General features: G+C 38.8%; 1 protein-coding gene across 4 annotated transcripts in view; it reads left to right on the top strand.

Annotated features, from left to right (window-relative positions):
- LRRC3B (leucine rich repeat containing 3B) overlaps positions 1 to 13,328 on the top strand; it is an 85,617-nt gene extending 72,289 nt beyond the window's left edge. For 3 of the 4 annotated variants that reach the window (XM_011956230.1, XM_011956233.1, XM_011956232.1), the window contains one exon: positions 12,066 to 13,328. In XM_011956230.1, the coding sequence (XP_011811620.1) occupies positions 12,226 to 13,005 (780 nt within the window). In that variant the 5' untranslated portion in view covers positions 12,066 to 12,225 and the 3' untranslated portion in view covers positions 13,006 to 13,328. Of the gene's footprint in view, positions 1 to 3,576; positions 3,649 to 12,065 lie in introns of all 4 variants that reach the window. The other variant, XM_011956231.1, reaches the window with a different exon arrangement.
- Positions 13,329 to 19,489: the final 6,161 nt, after the last annotated feature.

Here is a 19,489-nt window from a genome sequence, read left to right as displayed (position 1 = left end):
TGATTTAGCTATGTCTCTGAATGTGGATCCCTCTTGGAATAACATGAAAAAGTTGGTAAAATGAAATTATTGACTCTTTAGAAATATTGTCATAGCAGACAGAAGACAAGGTGTAAGATGGTGAAGGCTCCGGCCGGGCGTGGTGGCTCAAGCCTGTAATCCCAGCACTTTGGGAGGCCAAGGCGGGTGGATCATGAGGTCAGGAGATCGAGACCATCCTGGCTAACACGATGAAACCCCTTTTCTACTAAAACTACAAAAAATTAGCCGGGCGTGGTGGCGGGTGCCTGTAGTCCTAGCTACTCCGGAAGCTGAGGCAGGAGAATGCTGTGAACCCGGAAGGCGGAGCTTGCAGTGAGCCGAGATCATGCCTCTGCACTCCAGCCTGGGTGACAGAGCGAGACTCCGTCTCAAAGAATAAAAAAAAAAAAAAAAAAAAAAATGGTGAAGGCTCCACATTGTCATAGCAGACATCAATGTAAGATGATGATGGTGGTGGTGGTGGCAGTAGTACTAGGAGTGGTAGTAGTAACTATGACTGAGAGTGTATCTTGTAACAACAGATCTTCTAAATGTTTTACATGTGTTATCTCATTTAATCCCCATCTCACTCTTGTGAGGTGGAACTTTTATTACCCTCATGTTCACATGAGAAAACTAGGATAGAGAAACTATACAATGAGTTTGTGGCCATACTGGCCAATTAAAACCAAGTGCACCTTCCACATGTCTCATATGGCAGTGAAATGGAGTCCTGGAGTTCATGAAATGCAATTGCAAATGAGAATCACTGCTCATTTCACCTTGGGTTTCTATTTTGTGTCACTCTGAGGGGATAAGCCTTACTCTATCTAGGATTCCTTAGACTTTTTTGCATCACCAAATCTTCCCCTTGATTTTAAGGTGTGGAATCTCCCCTACCCCAAATTTTTATTTGAAAAATTTGAAACTTTAAGGCAACTTGAAAAATTGGTGCAATGAACACTTGTAGATCCATCATTATCCCTTTAAAAATTGTTAATTTTTTCCCACCACTGTTTCTCACTCTGTATAGGCAGATATATTTCGTTTTCACTGAATAATTTGACAGCTGCAGTTGTTAAGACACTGTACCCCAAAATACTTCAGTATGTGCCTCCTAAGAACAACAACTGCCTCCATTCTACTCATATCAGGATAAATTTCAAGATGTGTAAATTTGATGTAATAATACCTTACATACAGTGTACATTCAAATTTCCCCCAGTTGTTCCAATAATGTCCTTTTCTAGCATTTCCTTTAAATCCAGAAGTTGATCTCTTGCATTGTCTTCAGTTGCGACATCTCTTCTCTTTAATCTAGAACAGTTCTAAAGCCTGTGTTTTACTGTTATTTTGTTTTGTTTCTTTTTATTTTTGTTTTTTGTTTTTCTTGTTTTTCTTCAGTGAAATTTCAAAAAGTCCAGATTAGTAAAATACCTCAAGTTGTGAATTGGTCTGATGCCTTCCTCTTGATTAGATTTGGGTTAAATATATATTGGCATGAATACTGTATGTGATGTGAGAATCATTTCCTAATTGGTTATACTTAAGAAAAAGAAATGTGAAACCCTCAAAACAGAATGATCTTATATTTTAGGAAAATAATTAAAATTTAAACCTAATCATCTTTGAATGGTCATTGACAGGTTTTGAAGCACATTTCACGTATATTTTATTGTCTCCTTGTAACTGTGAGATCATTGAGGTGGATATTCTTGATGATAGTCCTAGGGCAACTAAGGGATGGAAGTACGAATGTTGTGCTAAATTCCTGAAATTCCTTCCTTGGGAAGCTGAGGTTTGAATCCAGTTTCTGAGTCTTCATTTTGGATCTCAATCCTGTGTTTTTCCCACCAACCCAGTGAATATTATTACAGCATCTTGTGTAAGAAGGATAACGCAGGGTTAAGCAGGATATGTTTTAAAAAAAATTGTGACACTCATCCTACTCAGAAGTACAACTGAATTCAGCATAAGTAAGAGCTTTCCAAAGGAAGCTTTCAAGTTATCCTGGACTCTGGTGAATCTTGGAGAGCCTACATTTATGTAGATTAGATGTTAAAAGTTTGCAAAGCTCTCACGTTGTAAATGTCATAAGCACTTGCTGTGAAATAATAGTAGAGAAACAGAAAGAAACCAAGATGGATAGATTCCCACTCAGTCTCCCTATAAACTTGCAGCATGTTGCATAATAAATATGGATGTTAGCAGAGACATCGTTGTATCTTTATGCTGTGCTCAGTACTCACAGAGGGATAAATGCTGGGTTCATAAAAAGTGGGTTTTAAAAAATGTATTTGTTTGCTTTTCCAGTGAATTCATTGGTAGGACAAACTTTAAATCCACTCTGAAGATCTATAAGCACTAGATCTTGTAGGAAGGAGTTAATGTGTTCAGAAGAGTCAGTTCTTTCCCAATATACTGAGGGTTTGCTTGAAGATTTATCTGTGAAATAGATTTCAAAAGTGGAAAAGCAGTGCCTTAATTGACTGAGATCTAGAACAAATGGATTTCGCGTGATTTTGATAAAAGTTTTATATCAGAGTGGCCTTTAAGAAATTCTAATAGGAGAAGGGGTTGTCTCCCTCTTTGATTTTCCCAACTTTGGCAGAAAGAGGTCACAGAGGGCTGGTTAGGCATTTGAAACTCACCATTTGTGTTTATAGACATTCATATAAAAAATAGCCAGGAAAAGAGATATAGAAACCAACGCATGTTAAATGAGACCTGTTCTGGGGGATATCTGAGATGCAGGTTCTTTCCTTCTACTAACCAGCTCTGTGGCTTTGAGGAGTCTCCATTTTATGAGTTCCTCTACTGTATTAACATAGGGACTAATAATGTCCACTATGTGTATTTGACAGCACTGTTTAGAGATAATCAAATGAGAGCATGCATATGAACTTGCCCCACAAGCTTCTAAAGTAGTTCACAAATGTAAGGCAAATGGATAATTTTAGAGCTTTTGACTTGGAAGTATACTTCCCTTAATTTAAAAATCCATCTTGGTCCTTGTTTCCTATCTTAGTGGAGTCAGTTTGGAAGGAAAAAAGTATAGTTTAGCTGCAAAATGGTGTATGGTGCCATGTTTGATCACATGTGCTCTGGAAGCCAAAGGACTTAAGTTAAGCTCTTGCCTGTGTAATTTAGCACTTGTTACCATAAATGGGTTATATAACTTCTTTAAGCCTCAATTTGTTCATCCGTACAAGGGTTGCAATTGCTACCTTTTAGGGGTTTTGCGAGAATTGTGGTGAGGTGATACATGTGTAACCAGCATAAAATGAAACTTTCCTTCTTGCCTCTACTGTTCCTTTAATTTCTATCCTCTTGATCATTCTCTTCTAGTCTCTGAATGCAAATTAGTAAGCCCCATAAATGTTGTACTTACCCCTAGATAATAGATTGTCCTAATATTATTTTAAGTCACAAACTCAGTTAATTTAAACCAAAATAAAAATTAAAAATGATCATTTAAATGTTTAGTTTAAGAGATTAACAAAAACCCTGAATTTCATTTATTATTTAACTGTTCTCCCCTTCCCTTTGTTTCAGGCTCAAAGGGAAAGAGGATTTAGTAAGTGGCTTGATTTCTCTTCTCTGCCTTCCATTCCACCCCACCCCGATGTGAGCATGACTGGGTGGCAGCTGCTCGGGAGGTAGAATTAATAGGATGAGAGGATTCAGGTCTCTTTCTCCTGAGGCTTTAATGCTCTTCCGCCATGTGGCTACCCTGACTCTGACAGTGGATTCATTTCAGGTGGCCACCTGCTCAAAATCTAAGCATCTACCCTACAGTTTTGTATTGCTGGAGTCCTTCTGTTCTACAAAGGAATCTTATGGGACAGTGAAATAGGACTCCAGATGCTTGCTCCTTGAAAATCTCTTCCCCTCTAGTGACTGCATTTGACCTATAGGAAATAGTTTCCCATCCCTTATTGACAAACTGGGAGTGTAGGCTCACCCCGACATCGAAACATCACCCAACTGCATCTCCAAACAACAGGTTAACCTGGTTCTTTTTCCAAGACACTCTGCCTCCCAACTTCAGGGGTCATGTAATAAACTTTCTCCTTTCCTTGGGAAGGTGACAAGATAGGTACCTCTTGATCTTTTTACTTTCTTTTTTTTTTTTTTTTTTTTTTTTTTTTTTTATTATACTTTAAGTTCTAGGGTACATGTGCATAACGTGCAGGTTTGTTACATATGTATACTTGTGCAATGTTGGTGTGATCTTTTTACTTTCAAAGTGGGCAAGGACACGTTGACTCACAGAACATGTGTCAGCCAAGCTTTATATGGTAACTTAACCCCTTAATTCCAAAAAAAGTTATACGGTAACTTTTTAACTCTACATTCATTTAACCAAGAACCTTGTCAGAATTTCAGTTTTACCATCCTGCTAGAGGAATTCATCATTTAACAAATACCTGATGTGTAATAAATGCCAAGCAAATGATAGCTGTGTTATAATGAAATGAGAATGGATTATAATTCATTTCAATAAATGTTTATTAAATTCTTACCATGGGCAATGTGAGAATGTAAAATTGGGTAAGACACTGACCATACTTGTTGGAACCTCATGGTCTAGCAGTAGAAAAGGTAAAGTGATGTCTTTAATATGAAGTAGAAAACAGTAAATAATATAGTAGAGGCTAGGATATCAGAGAAGGGAGAGTTTGGAGATTGCAAGGGTTCCTTGCCTTAAACAGTTCTGGATCTGCTGCCAGATTATTCTCCTTTTAAATGAAAATATTCTCTGTTCTTCATGCATCTGTCTGCCTTGTCAGTTCATATCCTTGACTAAATGATCACAGCTGTTGTTATTAATGGGCCACCTAAATGACTCATGGGTCAGATCTTTATAATTGGATTTTAAATCAGGAAAGCTATTCTACAGTGTAGAGATCTTCAGTTGGATTAGTTTCTGATAAATTTCATATCTGTGGAACGAAGTGCCATTCATCATCAGTTTTCTCCTCATTGAGCTATTTGTTGAGTTCATGTTTCTGTGTCTGTGTAAGAAAACATGGCGGGAGATACAACTGTAGAAGGAGATTGTTATGAACCATTGGGGGTCGTTAGGGCTTTTGTGACCTGCAGGATGATGTGGTTAAGAGTGTTACTTTAACCTGATATTAGAAGAATGGAAGCAGAGAGACTGGGCACCAACAATTCAGGAAGGAGACTTTTGCTCTTTCAGAACAGGATGTTGGAGATCTGAATTAGGAAAGAGGTCATGAGAATGCAAAGCAAGGGATAGGTGGAATGGAGAACGGAAATAAAAACTTCAAGAAATCGGGATGGAAGAAAATGTGGTCTACAGTGGAGGCGGAAGTTATTGGGTAAAGCTGAGTGTAAAATTATGATTTTACTTTTGGGTATGCAAAGTTTGAGGCCCTGAGGAACTCTTCCTGTAGTAGACAGTTGAGAATGGAAATGGAGAACTAAAGTCCATGGCAGAACTCAGTGCTAAAGATGTGAATGAAGAAGTTATTATCTCCAAACACGATCCCAAAGACCAGCAGTGGAAAAATTACCTATGCAGTTTATTCACTTGAATTAACCAGGTCCCAACTCTCTTTTCCTAATAATTTGAATCACAAATACACAGGAATTAGACGTATTGATGGTTTATGCAACCAATACTTATTTTACAGATAACCTGATCATATAAATAAATCATATCTAAGCTCTATGATAGTCAATAAGACTAATTTTGGAAATATTGCATTAAAGATATCAAGTACTCAAACTTTAGGTTTTGTGAAAATAAACAAAAACCACCCAAATGAGAATAAGCAAATGCTATTCATTCAGAGCTTTCTATAGCAAAAGAGGCAAGCACCATCCCTTGCATTTGGCAGACAGACTCAAAGGCTGGCAGAGGAGTGTAAAAGCATTATAGTGGGAAAAAAGGAAGGCTTCAGGTGAGTTCTGATTGAAGGCTGTTGACATGGGAAAGCTGGAGGTGGGCTAACTAGAAGCAGGGCAGCATACGTGATTGGTTAGGGGTGCATATCTAGTGTTCTTGGATTGGTCCTAAGTTGGAAGCAGGGTCAACATTCAGGAAAATTATCAGTTCATAATCAGCTTCTTGGCTGATTTGGGTTGTTTGCTACGGAGATTGTGGTTTGGTTTCCTGGTCTGGTTGCTGCAGATTGTGCATCAGAAATCTATTTTTGTACATGGTGTGGCTACTGTCCGTTTGTATATTCAGTCTCTCATCATGAAACATGTACTGCTTTTAATAATTCATTGTTCTTTCATTTGCCTTTGCCATCTTGGCCACCATTGTTCAACTCTTTCATGCACTGAATAGTTGTGGCCACCATTGTTCAACTCTTTCATGCACTGAATAGTTGCTTTCTGAGGCATTAAATTTGGGTTCATTTTTTGGCTAATCCTACTCCTTTTGCATTATATTTTAAATATTTACTATAAAATAAAATATATTTATACCATAAGGAATTAAAACCATACAAAAGAATATAAAATAAAAAGGCAATTCCTCTTCTCCCCCTGGCAGCCCGTCAGTTCCACTAGTCACTTGGGGTTAACCATTACTAATAGTTTCTGACATACCCTTTTGGAAGTGATCTAAACATATGTAAACATATTAATTACATATTTATATTTGCATATTTATCTTCTTTAAAAAATCTACACAAATGTGATTATATTACAAGTATTTGCTTTTTTTTGAGCTGCTCTTTAGGGTAATCTTTGGACATCTTTATATCATCAATAACTTATTCTTAAATTTTAAATTTTTGATAGTCCCAAATTGCTTATATGACAAGAGTACACCAATCTATCCTCTTGTCAAGTGTTTGAGAATGCTTTGTTCTTAACATATTTATTGACACTAAATACTATGCCTAATTTTAATCTAGATGATAAGTACTTTAGCCTGAATTTATTGTACTGTCAGTGAGATCAAGAATCTTTTCATATGGTTTATTTTGTATACATCATATGCATTGCCATTTATGTATATTATTTCCCATCCATTTTTCTTTTCTGCTTTTCTTTCTGTTTTTTTATTTTTTTATTTTTTAGAGATAGGGTCTTGCTATGTTGCCCTGGCTGGACTCAAACTTCTGGGCTCAAATAATCCTCGCACCTCAACCTCATAAGTAGCAGGGACTATAGGTGTGTACTGTTGCACCCAGCTCAGCTCTCCATTTTTTTTATTAGATTACTTTATTATTCTTTTGAAAGGATTTTTTGTGTATTAAAATAATCAACCTTTTGTTTTGTCATTTGTTCTTTGACTTTGTTTATAACCTTAACTTTTTGCCATGGAGAAGTCTTAAATTTAAAATAATTAAATGTATGAGGGTTTTTTCCTCTTGATCTGAATTTTATGTTTTAAATTAAAAGCCCTTCCTGTTTTGCTATCTATTTCCTTTTTAATCAAATTCTCCTGTTTGGTAATAGAGTTGCATAGACTATAATTGGAAGAAACTGGTGTATCTGGCATTTCTCTGTGAATTGATATACTTGGTTGTCTCAGAAGGGTTAATAAAAGCTTTTGTGTTAGAATCTCTGAATGTTCCTGTCATTTAATGATGAAAAGAAAGAAATAAGCAGCAAGACAGTTATTAATCAGCCACTGAATGGCCTGTCTTCTCACTGAATGAACACCCTGTTAAATGCACTGTTTTTTTTTTTTCTTCTGGAAATGGTATTTGATGGTTGCCACCCAATCCCAGAATTAACTGCTAATGCTCAGGAACCTGGGTGGCAAGAAAATACAAGCGAGATATGAGTCTGGATAAAATAATTCTCCTTTGGGGTGCAGTGCATACTTAAACACCACATCCAGAAATATTGCAGCATCCTGCTTGACCCAGACATAGTTAAAGGGAATGAGTAGATGGGGACAGGGTAGTCCCGTGAGTCGAGATTTGCAGAGGGGGAGTTAGGAGGGAGGAAAGATGCTGTTTAACTTGGTCCGTCCCTTTAATGGGCAGTAATTGCTGTTGTTGCTTTTGCCATTACCAGTGTGACCCCAGGTCCTTCTTTATGTTCTAACCACTCATTCTGAAGTTAGTAGGAAGGCACTCTTCTTGCCCAGCAGCATAGCTTGTTTACTGCTTTGTGATTCAGCCAGAGCAGGAGGGAGTTTCAGGCTTCCAAGCTGAGGGAGTTTTAGGCTTCCAAGCTTTTTAGCCCTGTATTCTGCTGGATGATAACCAATGTCAGAAGAATATCCACCTCTTTTTCTCTGAGGCACGTATCCTCATATCTTCTTTTTCCAACAGGCATTATTGACCTATCTAGTAATATAAAGAAATATCAAACTGATTATCCCTTTGGAAACTACAGAACCAGTATCATGGAGTGGAAAGCAGCTCTTCCATCCTCCCTGGTGAAGATGACCTTGACTTGATGCCTTTGGCGTTGTTGTCTACATCCTGGACATCTAAGTCTATTTGCACTGCTAAAGCAATAGAAATTTATTTCTTACAGTTCTGGAGCCTGCAAAGCTCAAGATCAAGGTGCCAGAAGATTTGGTTTCTGGTGAGGTCCTGTTTGTTGGCTTATAGATGGCTCTCTTCTCTCTGTTTCTTCACATGGCAGAAGGGATGAAGGAATTCTCTGGGGCCTCTTTTATAAGGGCACTAACTCCATTCATGATGGCTCTGCTTTCATGACCTAATCACTTCTCAAAGACCCCACCTCCAAATATCTTCACACTGGGGATTAGATTTAGACATCAGAAAATGTGAAGGACACACGTACTCAAACCACTGCAGCATCCCAGGGCTCAGCTGTCTACATCCTGCATCTTTTGTCACTTTATTCTGTTTGGGGGTGATGGCTATAGAGGCTGACTCACAGAGGCTCAACAATATAGCCAAACCCAGAAGACTTTATTCTCTTTTTATCAAACATAATAGAGAGAAAATGAAATACTCAGTTCAAGTCCAACTTCTTTGAAAGCAAGGGGTGCTCTGTATTTGTACTGCTAACAAGCATTACATCCAGTTCACAGATAGACCATTTGGGATATGATGGATTCCATCTCAAGAAAGATTGCAATCTGAGTACAGAACTCAACCTGTGTCCTAAACATTTCTTACATGTGACCATGACCATTGGACTGATCCTTCTGGAGAAACCCTGAAGAAGTGTAAAGAAGCCTGCTGAGGAAGAGTTTCATTCTTCTTTCCATCTCCTAGGAGCCTGAACACCTATGACTCTTCCTAAGTCCATTATGTTGCCGTATAACACCAGTAGACATTTGATGAACCAATGTTTATGTTTAAAATATTTATAAAAATAATTGTCATGTAGAATAAAAAGCATAGCTAGACTCTTCAATATTTTGTTGCTTTATTCATATAAAAGATATTTATTTAGTCCTCACTATATGCCAAGCACTATGCTGGGTGTTGGGAATGTATCTGAGAATAATAATAGTAACTATGGCTAAGAAGCATTGAACTTTTGCTACCTATTTCATACTGTGCTAAGTGCTCTACATGGATTACTTCATATAACCCTCAAATCAACCTTGTAAGTAGGTGCTTTTATCATCTTTATACAAAGATAAAGAAAAGAGATCCCCAAGAACACCACTACTAATAAGAAATTAAAGTTGGGATACAGCCCGGATGCAGTGGCTCACACTTGTAATGCTAGCACACTGGGAGACCAAGGTAGGTGGATCACTTAAGGTCAGGGGTTCAAGACCAGCCTGGTCAACATGGTAAAACCCTGTCTCTACTAAAAATACCAAAAAAAAAAAAAAAAAATAGCTGCACATGGTAGTGTGTGCCTTTAGTTCCAGCTACTTGGGAGGCTGAGGCGGGAGAATTACTGGAACCTGGGAGGCAGAGATTTGCAGTAAGCCGAGATCACACCATTGCTCTCCAGCCTGGGCAACAGAGCAAGACTCCATCTCAAAATAAAATAATAAATATAGCTGATATGCAATCTCAGTGTACTTTCTACTTTTTAATTGCTTACTGTTGTCTCTGCAAGAGACAGAAACAAGTCTCTGCCTTCATGGAGCTTGTACTCTGAATAGAGAACACTTTACTACACCAAACTCTTTTAATGAATCCCAAGAGAAATATGAAGTGTCCTCCAGAAACGTCTTCTCATCTTCAGCATGTTTTAGGCTGGTTGCGCATACTCAGTGGAATCACTTGGTTGATGTGGACTCCCTTTACTTTCTTCAATTACATTAATTTCTCCTGTCTCCTGTGTTTTTCTCATGCCATTTTCCTAGAATTCATTGCCTTGTCCTTCTACTCCTCTGTCTTCTCTCTTCCCTTCCACACCTGTTTATTTTTTTTTCTTTCCCATCTAGATTCCTAGAGTCCCCAAGTGCCATGCAATACAGTTTTGAAGGGAAACATGAAAGGGAAGACACTTTCATTGCCAGTGAAATGCTCTGGTGATGGAGGGCTTAGTAAGCTTAGGGTCTCTCTTTAGCATTCTCTGGTATTTAAGGGACTCAGTTTTCCAAAAGCACATCCACTCCATTCTGCTGTTGCTAATCTCATTTTTTCTATGATTAACAATCCAGATCATTATGTTTTCAGCTCACATTAATCTTCTGTGAGTTTGGTAACATTTGGAGTCATTTCCCTCTGTATTTATCCATCTGGGATCTTCATAAAAGATAAGTTTTCAGAAAGTCATTAGTTGCTCACGCAGAAAGTTGTGTGTTGTTCACTGCTGTAAGAGAAGTGAATACTCTTCTTGTTTCTCAGATCCTGGGAGGGAATCTTCTCAGTCAGGCATGGGTTCCCTTTGAAATGCACAGGGACCCCTCACTTGAGCTCCATGGGGGTCCTCAACTTGGAACAATATTCATAGTATAAAAGATAGGGCTGCAACATAGCAGCATCATAAATCACAATAAGCAGTGCTTGCTAGATACTTATAGAGCAGATGAGCTTGGAAGAGAGAGTGTGGATAGTGGGAAGGGCTTTGATATTAATGAGTCAGAACAAAGACTTTGGCCTGAGTCCTGTCTCTACACCTCAATCTGTTTGACCTTGGGCAAGTAACCTCGTCTCTCTGGGATCCACTTGTCTCCTTTGTGAACTGGTCCCAAAGATGTGTGCTTTCCTCTCTATATTAAAGGGTAATTTTGAGAGTTAACTTATATTCTTATCTCTGCTCTCTGCTGTTGAGTAAGTTTCATAACTTTGTTCATATCACTTAATTTTGTAATTTCTGTGACCCTTGCCAACACTAACAGTATATATATGCAACATATAGAGAGTGAAGTTTATTGGGAAAGTTTTCAAAGCCAGTATTTCTTAATTCTCTTGTTATATAAAAAAGTCTTATAGGTATGTGTCATATTTAAGCATTTATTGGGATGGGGATATGGTCCTTAGAAAAGAGAGAGAGGATCCTCTGGAAATTCAGTTAAAAGCATCCTCCCAGGTATAATGTCATTTTAAGAGGTCACAAGGAAGGCAACTATCCTGGAGGTTCTTGGTTGTCAGCCTCTAGCAATATTTTGTTGTGAAGGTTGGAATGCATTTATTCTTTTCTTAATTCAAGTAAGATGTTTCTTTAGAGACAATATTCCAAATTGGGCATCCATTCAAAAGCCATGACAGATATCCCTGTCTATAGTCATTAACCATGAAATATTGGTATTATTTCTCATTGCTGCCCAAGTGCAGGACCAAATTGCATAAATTCATCTGTTGTCTCAGAAAGAGTGAGCAGCATAATTAAATTTTATTTCTGTAGAATTAGAAGGGGTCCAGGATGTGGAGATCAGCAGAGAAATAGGGAGTGTTTGTTCTCATTCTATCCAACTGAAAACCAGGCAACAGAATTCAGAAGTATTTTCATATATTGACAGTTCTCTCCCCCAGCACCTGGGATTTGAACAGGAGACTTCCATTTCACAGAGAATTCCTAGTGGCATTGATGGAAATTACCTGCATAACCTAACCCCCTACCCACATAGAATGCCAGACACCTGAGAGCACCTTTAATTACAATGTACCTTCCTTTGCAAAGGAGCTAATTGCATCTGTTTCCCTTTCCTTTAGGTGCCCAAGCAAGGACAGAAATAATGAAGAGACACATGTGTTAGCTGCAGCCTTTTGAACCACGCAAGAAGGAAATCAATAGTGTGGACAGGGCTGGAACCATTACCACACTTGTTGGAGTAAATGAGGAATGGGCTCGTGATTATGCTGACATTCCAGCATGAATCTGGTAGACCTGTGGTTAACCCGTTCCCTCTCCATGTGTCTCCTCCTACAAAGTTTTGTTCTTATGATACTGTGCTTTCATTCTGCCAGTATGTGTCCCAAGGGCTGTCTTTGTTCTTCCTCTGGGGGTTTAAATGTCACCTGTAGCAATGCAAATCTCAAGGAAATACCTAGAGATCTTCCTCCTGAAACAGTCTTACTGTATCTGGACTCCAATCAGATCACATCTATTCCCAATGAAATTTTTAAGGACCTCCATCAACTGAGAGTTCTCAACCTGTCCAAAAATGGCATTGAGTTTATCGATGAGCATGCCTTCAAAGGAGTAGCTGAAACTTTGCAGACTCTGGACTTGTCTGACAATCGGATTCAAAGTGTGCACAAAAATGCCTTCAATAACCTGAAGGCCAGGGCCAGAATTGCCAACAACCCCTGGCACTGTGACTGTACTCTACAGCAAGTTCTGAGGAGCATGGCATCCAATCATGAGACAGCCCACAATGTGATCTGTAAAACGTCCGTGTTGGACGAACATGCTGGCAGACCATTCCTCAATGCTGCCAACGATGCTGACCTTTGTAACCTCCCTAAAAAAACTACCGATTATGCCATGCTGGTCACCATGTTTGGCTGGTTCACCATGGTGATTTCATATGTGGTATATTATGTGAGGCAAAATCAGGAGGATGCCCGGAGACATCTCGAATACTTGAAATCCCTGCCAAGCAGGCAAAAGAAAGCAGATGAACCTGATGATATTAGCACTGTGGTATAGTGTCCAAACTGACTGGTATTGAGAAAGAAAGTAGTTTGCAATTGCAGTAGAAATAAGTGGTTTACTTCTCCCATCCATTGTAAACATTTAAAACTTTGTATTTCCGTTTCTTTTGAATTATGCCACTGCTGAACTTTTAACAAACACTACAACATAACAAATAATTTTAGTTTAGGTGATCCACCCCTTAATTGTACCCCCGGTGGTATATTTCTGAGTAAGCTACTATCTGAACATTAGTTAGATCCATCTCACTATTTAATAATGAAATTTATTTTTTTAATTTAAAACCAAATAAAAGCTTAACTTTGAACCATGGAAAACAGAGTGACTTATTGGTCAAGAAAACAGTATAGTCATTCTACTTGCTCTAAAGAAAAATAGACAACCTTTTTGAACTCAAAGAACTATCACAATGAAAAAATGTGTTATTAAGCCCTACTGTACACTGGGGAGCCATAGCTGAATTATTGGCCGAGTTAAGTACCTGTCAGACTCTAAAATACTGAACTTTACTAGGTGGTTATACACAAGTGTGACATCCTTTAGAGGCTTAAGTCAGGATGCCTCTTGGCATTTACTCTTCAAAAATAGATATAATTAGCTATTGAATCCAAATACTTATTGTACCTTTGCACTATGCTGGACAAAATGGAAAAGAAAAAGACAGCACATAGCCTGTCCTCAAGATTACTTTCTGGTGGACTGGGGCATGTGTGACAAATACAGAAATGGTTATGCTAGGGAGGAAGGTCCTCGTATTTATGTAGCATCAACTGGGCGCAAGCACTGTGAGAGGCATTTTTATGCTATTATTGTGTCTTTAAACTCTCCCAACAAGAGAAGAAAGTGACAACTGCTCTATTTACATAGGGAAAAACTTCAAGTAAGAGAGGTTCATTGAGTTACCAGGTAGAAAGTCTTAGAACTTAAATTTGAATCAGATCTTTTTGTCTCCAAAGACAGGTCTTCACCTTAAATTCCTACGGAGCTGGTTTATAGTTATAATTTTCTTAGATTAAGTACACAGTTCTATGAGTTTTAAAAAATATATACTCCTGGGCATCTGTCATACAATCAAGATATCGTGTCCTTGTCATTGGCCAGAGATAGGAGAAAGCACATTTGGTTCTTGGGAGTAGGGAATTGTGTGGAAGTTATTGGTTTTAAGGTACCATTACAGATAATCCTTAAAACTTGGGTAGGATCTCATAAGATGATGATGTAGACCAGGAAGATAGAAGAAGCAGAGGGAGCAGAGGTATATCATATAGGGAGGTGTTTGGGATGAAGGAGTCTATGCAAAGAATGACAAACAAGGCTGGAACTATGTAGTAGAGATCTCAGTTCCAGATTAAGGAATAGTAGAACTGATGGCATTTATGGAACACTTACTATGCACCAAGTACTCTCTTTGGAGTATCTTAATGAATCCTTCCAAACTCCCCTATGAGACAGTCTTTTGTGAATGAGAGTCAGAGACACAGGAGTTAAGTAATTAATACAGAGTTTGTAAGAATAGCAGGCATTGAAACCCAGTCTGTCAACTCCAGAACCTATGAACCATTTATCCACTGTGCTGCCTTATGCTCATCAACTTTCCTACCTAAAGTTGCTGATTCCTCAGACCTATAGTTCTGCAGTCTCCTACGTGATGGTTTTATTTTTTTAATAGCACAAAAATAGCCCTTTGTGAGATTTATGTAGGGAAGGGGGAACCGCTGCCATTTTGAGACACTTAGCCTTCTCCAACCCAAGTTAGGGTATCTTTGGGCCTAATATTTCTGCTCTCAGAAAGTTCTAGAGGTCCTAGGTAGCAATAGTATCTTTAAATGTTTATTTATTGTAAGGGACAATCAGGGTCAGCTAAACCAGGACCTGTGGCGAGGCACGCAGAGCACTGTGGCCAGGCTCTGCTCATGGTACACACCCCAGGGCCATGGACTTTTCACCCCAACCCCACCAGACTTGCTAAAAGTGTTATATATAGTCTAGAAACCTGGGGTAACTCATCGATGTAAAATTCAGGATATAGGCCCGAGAATTCCTGCATCCCAGCAAGAAGGAAGCCAGAATGTCTGCTTTTACTAACTGAATTGAGAATTCACCTTCCCAGTGAGATTGAAGCTTTGTTGAAGATTTATCGCCCCCTGGAGGGCAATACTATAATATATCTCTGCAGGTACTCTAGAAAGATACCCAACTGAACTGAAATACACATATTTTTTCCTATAGAATAGGAAAATCAAGCCTTTGCTAGGACAACCCTTTAAAAAAGTAAATTAACTGTATTTATTTGAGTGTATGAGTCGCATTCATTTTGGAAAAGCTTTCACAAATCAGATAATCCATTCCAGGCTGCTTCTTCCAAAATAATCTTTGTGTCCTCACTAATGAGAGCTTATTTACCCAATGGTCAATTGTATTATTCAAGTAAAAGTACTTGTGAAGCAAATATCCCTGAAAAGGATTGTAAGTATAGTCATATCCTTGTTCAGATGCAGGAAAGTTAAATTTCCACATATTTACTTTGAAATTCTCCATATACATAGAGCTGAGGGGTGTGTCATAGGTTAATAATTCCCCTGCCTAAATTATATGTGTAGATTTTTAGTTAACAGTGCCTCACGTGCTTTTTTGTTTGTTTGTTTAAAAAGAACCTTTAAGTTCAGTTGCCATGAATCAGGTATAAGCCACTGGAGGAGAAAATTAATTCTTTTGTTTGTTTCTTTATTTTAAAATAAATACCAGGCTATGGCACCCATTTATGATCAGAATTGAGAGGAAATGCTCTTCCTGCCAGCTTGTGGGAATGCTCTATCCCCCAAGGCCAACAGTATATGCTGCCAATGAGTGAAAGGAACTAAGACTCAAGTCTGCACAGAAAAAGGCCCAACATGTATGCTTCAGTTTTGATCCCAGCTTGACCCTTAATTTTCCAAACCTTTGCAGATGGAGAGCTACCTATTTTGGGACTGTAAGGTTTTTGAAATTAACTATCAACTCAAGGCACACAGTATCTTACCTATATCTTACCTTCTAAATATTTTAAATAACATCTTCTTTTCCCAGCCTTCTGTTTTGGCATCTCTTTCTTAACCCCAACCTTTTAAATTCAGAAATACCTAGGAATTTTAGCCTAATCTTTGACAATGTGCTTATCTTTGAAGCAAGGAAAATCATAAAACATGCCAACCCAACTGGAACATTTTTAACAAAGTGCTGAAAAGTTATGTAATGGAAGATTTAACTTTCAAGAACACTTTGGCAAATTGTAATGCAATGATATACAAAATCTGCCAGGTACGCATTGTTCTTTTTTACGTCCTTCTCTGATTCTTCACAATAATTCTTGTCCTGACATCAACAAACATAAGGCAGCCTCGGACGTGGGTAGGTTTTTCTTATTGGCTTAATACCTTCAATTCATATAGTAAGTTCTCTCATCTATCGGCAGAGTTAGGAAGTGGAAAATTCTGCTTAATTAAATGTCTTTGTTACTACAGCTAGGTAAATTCCTAGATTGTTAGGGCTAGGAGAGTCTTAGGGATGAGCTTGCCTACTTAATTTACAGGTGTTGAAATTGAAACCCTTGCAGGCCTGCAGATTAGCACTGTGTCCTCATGTTCCCCAACCAGTGTCCCTTAAAGGACACTAATTTCCTCTCTTGATAAACAACACAACATACACCATGAAAATGTCACTGGCCATCAGCAAGTTTCCTTGAGGATTTGAAAGGCATGTAAGACTCCCACATTGTCACAGAGTCACAGTAAAGAATATTTATGATTCCAAAAGCCCTCTTGTTCTTTCAAGATAGGATGAGGAGATCAGTTTGCCTTTTAAAACAGCCCCCAGATAACATGTTCCATGTTGAGCATGACCTGGTTTCCCAGGGGAGAGGTGGAGAAAATGATCCTGGTGCAAGTTGCTAGAGAGGGAGAGTTGATTAGCATCTGTTTCCTTAAGTAACAACATAAACCACAAGTGATTGAGTGCATCCCTGCTTGGCAGGAGGAGAATGACTGTCCATAAATGATGCCCTTCTCCATTTCCAGAGCCCTTGTTAGCTTGACTTCCCAAAGTGATACCACTCATCTGTCAAGCTGATTGGGTCTGACCCGTGCAGAGCAAACCAGAGGCAATCTCAATTACTACACATTTGTAAATGTCCTGTCCAGCTCATTCCGAAGTCCAAATAGGTGAATCCGAATTCACAAAAAAAAAAAAAAAACATAAAAAGGAAGATCTGCATTCCTCATCCACATTTGCCCACACTCATGATACGGATGGTCCCAAATGTGCCATATGACTTAGTGGGCTACATATCCCCAACCAGGGCCACTCCTCAAGGTCGAAGACTTCTTCATTCAACTCAGGGAAATTATGCTGTATAGGCCACAAGGTGAACATAGAGTCTCATGGTTTCATTGGTGGAGGACAGTAAAAAGGAAAGTCACTGGTTTTATGGCTATAATCTCCTCAATAAGAAAAGAACCAGAAGCTAGTGAGGATCACTTAGGAACCAGGCACATGTGCATGCATGTGCGCATGTGTGAGTGTGTGTGTGTGTGTGTGTGTCTGCATGTACATTGGGGTAACATGGAATTGGGTTCTGAAAACATCAGGAAAACAGATGTTGGAAACATTGAAAACAAAGTGTACCTGCCAAATTTGGCCTAGGGATGGCCTAAGTTTCATGTTTCTGGGGAAATTACTAGATATATTTTTAAGGCTGTCTCCAAGTTCAGTGCAGTTACCCTTGTCACTCACTAGTGGCAACTGAGTTGATCAATTTCATAAGTTGTGTTTCTTCTTTGGCTGGAAAATGTTCTGCATTTTGCTCACCATTTTCAAACAAGAATCAATGTATTTGCTTTCTTTCCCTGTGGATGTCCAGGCACCCAAATGGCAGGAGTTCTCTGGATCTGACCTCAAAAGCTAGGCCTGAAATGAATACATTGTGGGTCTCTCTGGGGTTATAACCAAAACCTCATGTTTTTTGTTTTATTCTTTTTATTTTTATTTTCTTACAAAGAAGAGTTTGTAAAACAAAAGGCAATCTGAAATCTGGCTGTTGGTCTGAGAACTAACAAGCAATCTGTTGTGCTAATCTCATCGACTGTTGAATAGATTTCCAAAGAAAATGACCCATGGGGAGTAGGATGAGGTTAATTCACAGAAAGCCAGCTTCCTTGGGATTGTCTACAATTCTTCTGAAGGAAAATGTCTGAAAGATGCTGGTCTTCTCTCAATGTCTTTCATTCCCACAGACAGCCCTGCCAGTTCTTGGGCTCTCTCAGGAGCCAACTGCTGTGACAAGAGGCAAATGTGATGTGAGAAAGGAAGAAGAAAATCTTGGAAAAGTATTGCCTGGAGTAAGTCTTTAGGGGGACAAACAGGACTGACTTAAACTGACATTTTCAGCACTTCACCATTAACAAGACTTTTTATATTCATGTGAACTGAGGAATCCTGTGCAAAAGTCACAGATAAAGAATCTCTTAACAAACAATTCCACTTTTCCCTAACAATGGTTATCATTTACTTGGCATAGTGCAAGATTCTGTTACTATCTTTCCTAGTTCTCACAACATTTATTATCGAGTAGATATTATCATTTTTCTTATTTTGCAGATGAGGAAACTAAAACGTAGAAAGCATCCTGCAAGAGCAGAGCCAGGTAGCTATCTGCAAAGCCCTTTGCTCCACCAATGTCACATTGCCTAGTTATTCCACATCCTTTCGTTTTATGAAGTCTCATCTTAAGACTCTTGATAAGTGGAGGAGGATAGGGAAAGACATTTTCTTAATTTGCAAGAAAAGAGGGAAGTGAGGTTCTAAAGAACAAAGCAAGTCTTAGCTCACTTAGCTAGTTAGCAGAGCTTGGTGTTTGGAGATCACAATGGTTTATCCCTTTTTTATACCCATCCCTTTAGGCCCAGCCAGCTCTGAAATCCCACATACACTTAAGTAAACCAGGCTCCTGGATGTGGCAGATGTACATATAGTTTTCAATCATGGGAATGATGACTTTTATTTCCAGGTTGCTCCTGGGATGGTGGGGATGTTGGGGAGGGTGGTGTCACTGGCAGCCACATCTGCCTTCAGTCTTACCATTTGCATGTACACCAGCCAAATTCCAACTGGCACCTCCTGCATCCACTTGCCTGAGGGTTTTCTGTGGCATATTTTGCCACTTACATAGCAGGTTTGGAATGCTAGCGTGTTGCACCTTTCAGGTGCAATCCTCAGCCAGTGACTAGTAAGAACTTGGTGTATAAACACCCAGACCCCTCACTCTGGGAAGCATATATTCTACCCCATGCTGCAGAGTTTCCCCAGAAGAATGAAGCTCAACTCATACATCAAAATAATGGGCTTTGTAAGGCATGAATTTTTGCTGTCTTTCTTCCCTTGTCTCACTTTTCTACTTCCCTTTTGGTGTTTCCCAAATAAACCTTTGGGAAACACTTCCTAAATA

Source organism: Colobus angolensis, unplaced genomic scaffold (genome assembly GCF_000951035.1).
Source record: "Colobus angolensis palliatus isolate OR3802 unplaced genomic scaffold, Cang.pa_1.0 Scaffold411, whole genome shotgun sequence".
Classification (NCBI taxonomy): domain Eukaryota; kingdom Metazoa; phylum Chordata; class Mammalia; order Primates; family Cercopithecidae; genus Colobus; species Colobus angolensis.
This window is presented reverse-complemented; position numbering and strand designations above follow the sequence as displayed.